At 32.5% G+C, this 10,784-nt stretch overlaps 1 protein-coding gene across 1 annotated transcript; it reads left to right on the top strand.

Annotated features, from left to right (window-relative positions):
- Positions 1–1,113: 1,113 nt before the first annotated feature.
- Positions 1,114–10,784, top strand: LOC132746484 (heat shock 70 kDa protein 12B-like). Its single transcript, XM_060735660.1, has 5 exons — positions 1,114–1,210; positions 6,382–6,708; positions 7,568–7,789; positions 8,358–8,505; positions 9,303–10,784. The coding sequence occupies exons 1-5, from the start codon at positions 1,208–1,210 to the stop codon at positions 10,370–10,372; spliced, it is 1,770 nt and encodes a 589-aa protein (XP_060591643.1). The 5' UTR covers positions 1,114–1,207; the 3' UTR covers positions 10,373–10,784.

Genomic DNA, 10,784 nt, shown 5'->3' with positions numbered 1-10,784 from the left:
AAAAATGGCATCAGGTCGATCTTAGGGTAACTAGTAACCGACGCTGAAAAGCCTTTTACTCTATTTCAATTCATTGAGAAGTTGCAGCACTTTGAAATCAGTTTAAATGGAAATAAACAATGCAAAATAGTGATTTTTGGCAATTTTGAGACGTCCCCTGTTGTCATGGTAACAGGAAATTTACAATTGAGAATGCTGTGTGACAGAGGCTAGTTAACATTTGTGCTAAGTTTCATCAGTATTGAAGCATTTTTGATAGTTTCATAGAGTTTGAACTTGTTACATGCGGCTTTGCAATGAAAACGGCCATTTTTTGCAATATGCTCATGGGGTAAAAGGCTAACGTCGATACTTTAACAATGTTTATACTGTCAAATCCGAATATTTATCATACGTTATTTCAACGTTGAAATCTGATCACATTTCAAAGTTGTTATTACGTTGATGTGCCTACTGGGATTCTGTCCATTCTATTTCCGCATCCGACCGTTACTATATCCTATCTCGTTGCGAATTCTTCTCCGTTTTTAAAAAAACTCTATGTCATAAGTGTTTCATTGAGACTGAAAAACATTTATTCCCACCAGGAAAGGCAAGTCGACAGTATCACTGGCAAACAACCGTTGGCCTGGTAATCTACCTGAACCAGGCAATCTAATGCATCATTATAAAATGTAATACCCACACTTGAAGCATGGAAAATAAAGTTCTGCTGAAGAGGCACTGGTAAGTAGTTGGTAGCATCCTAGGAAATTTGTTTTTTTTTATACTTTTAATTTTTATTAAAACATACGTTTAAAGAAGTTCAATGAACAGTGGTAGTTCGAAAACAAACACAAAACACAGAAATTTGAGTTTTCGTTTTTTATTAACAAGAAATGAAATGTTGTTTTGACATTTATTGTTTCATCAGAACATAAGCATAATTGTTTGCCCAAGTAAAAACTAAAAAAAAAAAATAAAAAAAAAAAAAAAAATTAAAAAAAAATATTACCAGATAAATAAATGATGCATCAAGTTACAAAACTGGTAGAGTAGTATATCTAACATACTGACATACGAGTACAGTATCTTTTACACACCAGACAGCCAGTTGTGTTTCACAAATACTAGATAATATTTTATCTTGTAATCTATAAACATGTAAATGTTTCTCGTAATAAGCAGTGTGTATGTCTTCGTATTCTAAATTTCATGGATAAACACAATGGTATGACACATTTAACTATTTCATTAGTTATTTAATAAATTCACAAGAATCATATTGTTGTAGTCATAAAAATGTTAACTACATGTATATACAAACAAATAACTGTAAGTTTTGTTTCGTTTTGAAATCGTCAATATATTTGTTTATTAACTATATCACTAAAGCATATATTGTATTGTATTGTATTTGAAAGTTTTCATTATGTAAATTGTGACATTATAAACCATGTGTTATGTAACGAACTTCTGTAGCCATTAGTAAATAAACACACATCTGTTGTTCTGTATTATCAAAATGGTCAGCAAATTTTTGTTGGAATTTGAACGTAAGTGAATTCAAAAGTAGACAGGCAAAAGCTAAACAGGCAAAACCTAAAACAATCGTATTGGGTCTTTAAAAAAATGCAACCAAGCCAATACAAAAGAAACAAGAACAATTAATGCTGAAGTTTATAAAGTTATTAAAAATAGGAATAGCTACTCATAAGGGCTCTTATTCTTATTTTCATCTGGACAGACGACCACAATTAGTTTTAAAGGGCTAAATATCTGCAACCTCATTGTGACAAAATCGAAAATACAATTTCTGTTTGAATGAGAAACTCCGCTTTCGAGCGGGTTATCCGTTAATTTACAAACGTGACTCTATCAGCAGTGTTAATCTAACTATATATTTTTGCATTATATAACTTATATTTTCATACAAATTCATTCTGTGTTATGAGATGATTACTTTTTTGTGAACACAAGGTCTTATGCACCGTGAAGCTAAAACGCACTAAGATTAGATAAGAAATTATCACATTTGTCGTATTCCAGATAACATTTCAGATAACATTTCATTTTATTTCGTTTATTGACAAATATCGGCATTTTAAATACCTTTAACCATTTACACATACTGAATATGGTCAAAATAAACATATTATATAAATATTACACAAATAACTAAACATTTAATCTTTGAATTTACAACCGAAATGACGTCATCCTAGGCATATAGTTCCCTTCTAAAATGACGTCAATTTAACGTAATACATTAATCAAATGCGCTAAATTGACGTTGTTGTATGGCCCTCGACTCATCTGGCACCCCATGCCAGATGTAATTTCCAGCACCGAAACGCCAGTCTGCTATGCAAGAAAATAAAATCTTAGAAGAGCAGCAAATTTCTCAAATTATAAGCTTCCGTTATAAACTTGGCATTTTTATAATACTAGTTCTACGATTTGATGACATACCTCATTTACAAAATGTCGATGACGTAAATCATAATATTTATTACAGTGTAATAAAAATGGTACTCCGATTCAACTGATTGTGATGAACAAATATAGAAAAGAAGAATAGCTAATACGATTTTTTCTTTCATTGCCGGTATATCTACCTACTTTAATTTCAAGACTACGTGCTGATATTCTAAATCTAGTGTATAGCTCTCTTTGATTACTATTAGCTAACATGTCTAAATAAATTTCATAATAGAAATCAACTTAAATTTGCTTAAAGTATGCAAGTTTAATTACATTATGAGACTCCATTTGTCAGTTTTGGACATACTGATCTCGAAATCTTCGCTTCAAAATACAAAAATAATTACAGGAAGAGTAACAATTTAACCATATATCACTGAAATCTAAACTATCAAGTAAAGCTTTAATTGTATTTGACCAAGAATTTACGTTCTGAAGATTACATTGTTCTCTAAATTTTTTATACATATGCATGTGTTGATTACACATGACCCTCTATTTCTATTAAAACGGACAAAGAGAAACAACCGAATTATCCTAATACCGCTATATCAGATGATTGTGTTTGAACACCAAGAATATGTTCGCAAGATTTTATATGTAGTTTATCAATTTCCCTAAATTGATAAACGCCCCAAATCCATAGAGCGTACAATAAAATAGGTAGAGATATAGAGCCAAAAATAGGAATATGATGAACAAAATCAACAAGGAAAGGGGGCGTTCAATGAATGCAACCCCCACACGACCCAGCAACAAGAACCATTGGCAAGGAGCCCAGGCGGACAAAAACTGTACAGGGCACAAGACAGAGCACTCACAGGCTATACATTAGAATGATGATTAATTTGTAACTGATAAGGAACCTAAAGAAGAAATAAATAATAAATAAATGATCGAATAATAGATAAATAATTTGTAACTGACAAGGAATTCAAAGACAACAAATAAATGATAGTATAATTGGCCGACAAAGTCAAAGGGCACAGGGGAAGGGGATAGGATACCCGTGGAAGGGGGGATAAATAAAGAAATAAGGCCAGGGGCAAAAAGGAAGTTTACTTTTAATATCAAGATTGGCGCAACTAAATAATGACCGGATACTATTATATGCTTTGTGAGCTTGGTCGGTGAGCACATGCACAGTATTTTTCATATTTCCATTGTAAATAAAGTTTACAGATTGTTTTCTATCTTCAAAAAAACAAACAATGTACTTTTGACTTTTTAATGTCAATCTTTAAATACCATTTAATTGAGCATTGATAAATACAATCAAGTTGGACTTGCAAGCTGTCTGCATTTATTGTAAACAAAAAAATGTTATCCGCAAAAAAAATCAACATAACTTATACATAGATAACTGGTTCAAACACTATCAGATACATTAATTAAATCTTAACAATTATTGACATCAAATAGGAAAGGGGAGAGTGGTTCTCCTTGTTTTAAAGCAATACTGACTTAACAGTCAAAGCACAGAAGGCTCTGAATTTGTTTGGGTCTCCGAATGTCAGAAAGGTGAAGGTTGTGAGATTATAAACCAATTTGTTTTTGTATAGTGCCAGCAATGCTGTTTCCAGTGATATAACTGTAGTAAATTAGCTATAAGGCTCATTGCAACACTGATATTCAATTCAGTGTTTATTTGGCTTACACAATTTAAAGACAAACAAACAAAAAAAACAACAACAAAAAACAACAACAACACAATAAGTTGCCTTAACTGGGATTTAAACCTGGCACTTCCTAAACAAGCGTGTAACCCCTGGTTCACGGGAAAGTTATAAGAAAAACAGTCTGAAGCAAACAACATTACTCTAAATTAGAGTTTTTAATCCTTATTAATTTCGAGATGTTTTGTTCACTGTAAACCTCTTGTTTAACACTGATGTTAATAATCATGGAGCTTAATATAATCATATATATATATCTGCGAAATAATAAAGCTAAAATCTTCTCACATGTATATAATATTTCACTACTCTTTGTGTAATACTCGCTGAAGTGTGACCAAAAATAGCGCTTTGTTTACGTGGATTAAATTATCGGGTGCTTAACTTATAAGACCGTTGTACTTATAGTGGAAAATGATTGTCGATCATCGACTGCCTAAATTGATGGCTGTCCTAGAGTCAACATCCCTACTTCATTTTTCAGAAAATCTAAATAACAAATGTTAATTTAGGCGATCACAATAATCCGAAGCTTTACGGAAATAGCCGAACAATTTTCATTGATTAAAATGATATTAATTCGCGTAGCAAAGTTATTTGAATATATCACCGGTAATTTGCAGAAATGTTAAAGAATTATACAATATTAGAAATCTTCGAACAATCGGGAACTATTTTCTTGAGAAGGTTTAAAAATTAATGCGCCTGTCATTTGACAATCTTTACGCATTGATCTCTTCTTAATTTTATGGCGTTAGAAGACTTATAAAGGGAACTAACCGCTTCGAGGAGTTCGTGACGGACTACTTGCGGATTTTGCAAATAAGCATATCAGGGTCTGAAATTTCGCTACCATTATTTGTTTGGTCTGACGACCCAAACAAATAAAGATCGGACATTATCATGTTCGAAGAAATGTTAACGCATGCTTTAACTAGATTTCAACGTTGTTATGATTTTGCAGGTCATATTAGATCGACATAGATTAATCCACAATGCTTTAAGAACAACGGTGTCGAAAACCTTTGCATAATCTATAAAACACAAAATAATTTAGATTTGTTAAGTAAAAAATATGTGAATAAATGTATGTAATAAAAATATACAATCACTTGTACTATGTCTATCTCTAAAGCCAAATTGTGAATCGTTAAATACATCATTAGATTCGCACCATTTGTCCATTCCATTTCCATGCCTTACTTTATTTTTTTAATTTATTGATCTACTCCCAAAATTGACGCGGGTTACGTTTACTTAAATTACATATTTTTCCAGAATTGCAAAAAACCTGGTTCAATTTTCATCAGACGGGACAGCTTTAAAAGCTTATTTGTCACAATAATAAGATTTTTAGCATGTTAACATGTAGAATTAAACCAGAGAGATTTCTTTTGGACATTATTTTTCGGTTTAATGCTTAATGTTTGACCATGCATTTGAAAAATTATATCAAAAATAACTTTAGATCGAGCATCAATAGACGAATTTACATCGCATTCCGCAGCCTCAAGTTTATGTATAATATTTTAAAAATGTGTTTATTTACCTCAAGGGTATTATTCAATAAATGATTTTTATCTACCCATAAGTAAATACATCATACTGATACAAAAACATGTTATCCCATTGCATTCCGAATTCAATCGGACAAAGATCTGAAAAAAGATAATGTACTTTTATCTTAGATTGATCAAACCCAAATATGACATTTACTTCACAACTTACGGAACTTTTTACACGAGTTGCTTTCCTTGTTTAAGACGACAGCTAATGTTTATCAATTAAATTCAAATATTTTGTTTTTGATGTCACTTGAGAGCGTGTTTATAATTATTCAATACTAGTTATACAATTAATAGAAAAAATGACAAAATAAAGAAACAATTTTTTATAAAAACAATAAAAAAATGAAAATGAGGCATGTCAGCATTTTTGAAGAAATGAAGTTAAGACATGACTGTATTAGTTAAGAAATGCAATTACGACATGTTTGCATCCGTTAAAAAAGGCACTCGAGGCATGGCTGCATTGGTAATGAAATAAAATTCAGACTTTACTGCAATCGTTAAAATACGATAAAAGCATGACAACATCTGTTAAGAAATGCAATTGAGTCATGTCTGCATTGGTCATGAAATGTAATTTAGGCATGACTGTATTAGTTAGGAAATACAATTTAGGCATGATTTATTAGGTAAGAAATACAATTAATACACAAATTTATATCGATTGTGCACAGGCGTCTTGTACACAGTCATCCGGAACGAGACTACTTGTTGGAGCAATAGATTTTGGAACGACCTTCTCCGGCTGGGCCTTTTCTTTCAAACACGAATACGATTTGGACCCAACAAAAGCAAATATAAAGCACTGGCTGCCAAGCTCAGGGAATTTAGTGACGGAAAAAACACCGACGTGTGTATTGGTAAATCCCGATGGTAAAACATTGAAAGCGTTCGGGTACGATGCCGAAAACGAATATCGAGAATTACTTGATGAGGAAGAAGAAAACAATTACTACTTCTTTAAACGATTCAAAATGAAACTCTATTCTAAGATTGGCAATGTAAGTTATAATATACCTTCATCGCATTTACTTAAAATTATCTGCTTTATAATATGTTACTTTCCAGTATTGTTATATGTTGTTGTGGATTATTTCTGCTGATGAAATCAAGATTAAATACGGCTTATGCGTTTGCTTGTTGTTGTTCAAAATATTTCTGTTTAAATTATCCACAAACCAAACTAAGTTTATTGATTTTTGTTTTCATTGCTAGAAAGAACTCTCCTTTCAAGAAGACTGGAGTTGTCCATTGCTTCATCTCAGTATTGTTATGAATGTCGGGCACTTTAAATATTGTTGCTACAAATACTTCCAGTATTGAAGTTTGAACTTTTATACTCACAACAACTAGTCAAAGTGCTGTGAGGCTTCTGACAAACACCATCTCATTGCTGTTACTTTTTTCGTGTCCTTTAGGATAATCAATTCCAATACTTATACGATTGAATAATAAAAATGAAGGTGCGATAAAGATGATTCACTGTTCATTATCTGAAAAAAATAAAACAAACTCTTTATTTGGACTGCAAATATTTACATATTTCTTTAACTATTTAACCCTGATTTGATGTCGCTTAAAACAATTATTATAATTTATGTTTTTTTTGTCTCATTGTTAAGTAAAAGCGAGTACATTAAGTTTTTAAAACGCTTAACATTTTACGTGTTGTTTCGAGGGCTTTAGATTTTACAAACAAAAGATATTGTACAAATGTAGTTGAAAAGTTAGGTCAATATATCTAAATACAAGTTATATTAAAGAGTTTAGACATACAAAAATGTAGCTCTATATTTAATCTTGTGCACACATACGGATTGTTTGGAAATCATCATTATACAGTTACATGTTTTTTGCTAGGACTTAAAACGAGACATGGCAATCGAAGACGAATCTGGTAGACCACTTTTAGCAGCTGATGTCTTTGGAATGTCAATCAAGTTCTTGGTAGACGATATGCTGAAAAATGCTGGCAAGGGAATACATGGCATAATCAGACCCTCTGAAATTCACTTAGTTGTGACAGTTCCCGCAATATGGTCCGATGCTGCAAAACAATTCATGGGCGAGGCTGCTGAAAAAGTGAGCACAAGATAATTGTAAACTGAATATTGAATGAATTTTCAACATGTGTATGCCACTTTCGCTATTTCTTTCCTTCTCGATTTCCCTTATATTGGAGCGTTTTTAAAAACGCATTTTACCTTACAAATGCTATTTATTTCTATTTCTCTGAATATTGTTTTGTTGTCCTGTTCCAAACAATTTACTCATTTTGTCAATTGCCGGAATGATATTTGGCTTTTGTTCCCATGTTGCAATTAGTATAGTTATAGTGATTCAGTATTTTATATGGATGTCAAAATACAATTGTGTGTACATTTTGCTATTTTCATGATAAACAGTTTCAAATGCTTGGTGATAAGCAATAGCCATGCTCTTAAACTATTGATAAAATGTTACAAAACTCATGTTTCCCTTTTCTTAGGAAGAAAAATATCTGAGGCTTTATATGTCTTTAAGAATTTTACGCTTCTAAGTCAAAACGATGATCTGTTATTTCAATAGTTTTTATAATTTTCAAATCTAATATCTAAATATTATGTCACCTTAGCAGATAATACTTAATTATATTAATAATCATTTGTAGGCTGGTATCCTTAAAGATCGATTAACAATTGCACTGGAGCCTGAAGTAGCTTCGCTTTATTGTAGACACATACATATTCACAAACCTGATGATATATCCATGTCCAAGTTACCGAAGGGCACCAAGTACATTGTCGTTGATGCAGGAGGTAAAGTAATAAAATATGATAATATAAATAAATCTTCATCCTGATCTTATCCATTTATTCAAATCAAAAGGGTAACATATTTTGCACGAATAAACATTTAACTCAATTTTCTTTTTATGTCAGAATAATCATATTATACAAAATTATTGACAACTGCGATGGTACCTCTGGATAGTTTAAGTTAAATGTTTATTTTCAATGTGTACCGTTTTATTGAAAAATATTGCTGTTCGAAGCCTAACTTATTGCTGTTGATTTTGTACGTTTTATGGCGCACCAACATAATTTATGTCATATGGCGCCGGAACAAGAATGAATTTTGGGTAACCTCGGATGTTACAAACTTTCAGCTACAACAGAGATCAAAACTGCCTTACCTGTTGGAGCTAAGAAATATTCCAATAATTTGAACCCATTTAGTCGCCTCTTACGATCACGCAGACATAAACGGTGACTACTTTTCTGATGCCTTAACCCTTTAAAGCAATCCTTCAGCCACAAGAGGCGTCCTAAACATGAAAGCGTATTAACGTAGAAATTTATTTCTAAATAATAATTCCTTTCTGGAAACCGCCTAAATGCAATGCTCAAACTTAATGTTGACGAGCATCTAAATGTTTAAGGTTTAACTGAATCACATACTTGTAAGTAAAATATATGTATTTAAATGGGCATAGAATCAAGGTGTCTATAATAACCATAATAAAATCGCGGAAAAATATATGTAAACACATACAAGATAGTTGAAAGATTCTTATTTCTTAAATATATCACGTTTGTGTATGATTATTTTGTAGGAGGAACAATAGACATAACAGTACACGAGGCTGGAAGTGACAATACACTCAGGGAAGTTAAAGCTGCAAGTGGTGGCGATTGGGGAGGTATAATGGTTGACAAAGAATTCGAAAATTTGCTTACACGTATGGTAGGACAAAATGTATTTGAACAGTTTATGCTAGAGGAAAAGGAGGATTGGCTTGATATGCAAAGGGAATTTGAGTCAAAGAAACGAGAGCCAAATATGGACAATGTAGGTAAAATAGGGATTCGATTGCCGGTTTCCCTGACTGATCTTTACAAGAAACACTCCCAAAATGACATAAGTACTATTTTAGCATCGTCTCCGTATGCAGGTCTGATTGTGCTTAAAAGGGATAAGATGAAGATTTCTAACAAGGTCTTTGTTGATCTTTTTGAAAGTTCGGTAACAAAAATAATTGATCATCTAAAGTCGATGCTGTCCGATAGCTCACTTAAAGAAGTAAGAGTTTTAATCATGGTCGGTGGTTATTCGGAATCGCAAGTATTACATCGTGCAATTACAGAAACATTTCCCGGAATTCAAGTCGTAAGACCTATTGGCGCTTCATCGGTCGTATTGAGAGGTGCCCTAATCTATGGGCACAACCCTTTTTCAATAAGCGAAAGAATTCTAAAATATACGTATGGCACTAACTACACACCGCTTTTTATTGAGGGATTTCATCCCGAAAGTAAACGTTTCACATCAAAGGATGGACAAATAAGATGTCGGAATGCCTTTAACAAATTTGTAACTACTGGACAGACAGTAAAGCCGGGTGAAACCCAAGTAACAGATACCTATTTTACTCCTTCAAGAAGACAGAAGGCTATGCAGTTTGAAATATATGCTTCAGTGAATAAAGATCCTGCTTACACAGATGATGACGGATGCTTTGAGATAGGTAGACTAAAAATAGAGTTTGATAATGAACTTATCAGGAGTGATAGAAGAGATAGGAAAGTAGCACTATCTATGCTATTCGGGGAGACAGAAGTCATCGTAGAAGTTGAAGATAAATGTACTGGAAAGAAGGAAATAACTACAATTGATTTTCTTTAGTTATATAGTTAAGCGTTTTAAAATTATCAATTTGAAAGTAACTTGAAACTGGACAGACTTTAGGGATTCTTATTTTCTGACTTTAGGGGTTCTTATTTTCTCTTTTTTTGTCTTAGATTAATTTCATTGATATACGTTTTTGCGGCGGACGCGCACTCATGCGCGTTCCGAGTTATGTCATCTACACATGTGATTTCCACGGCTATATAATCTAAAGAGTGTCTCCAAACAGGGACGTATATCAACCACGGTTGTGGCCTTTATAGACTCTGTCAATAACACATAAATCTAACCTCATTTGACGCCATTAAAGTGACACCATCTACTCAGGTTTTATCATCAACAATTGCTCATGCATTTGAGCTTAAATATCGTGCGACAGAGAATAAATTTATTTTTGATTGCACGAATT

This window comes from Ruditapes philippinarum, unplaced genomic scaffold (genome assembly GCF_026571515.1).
Source record: "Ruditapes philippinarum isolate M1 unplaced genomic scaffold, ASM2657151v2 ctg5659_1_1_1_1, whole genome shotgun sequence".
NCBI classification, from domain to species: Eukaryota; Metazoa; Mollusca; class Bivalvia; order Venerida; family Veneridae; genus Ruditapes; species Ruditapes philippinarum.
The sequence above is the reverse complement of the archived record's forward strand: the minus strand, read 5'-3'. Positions and strand labels throughout refer to the sequence as shown.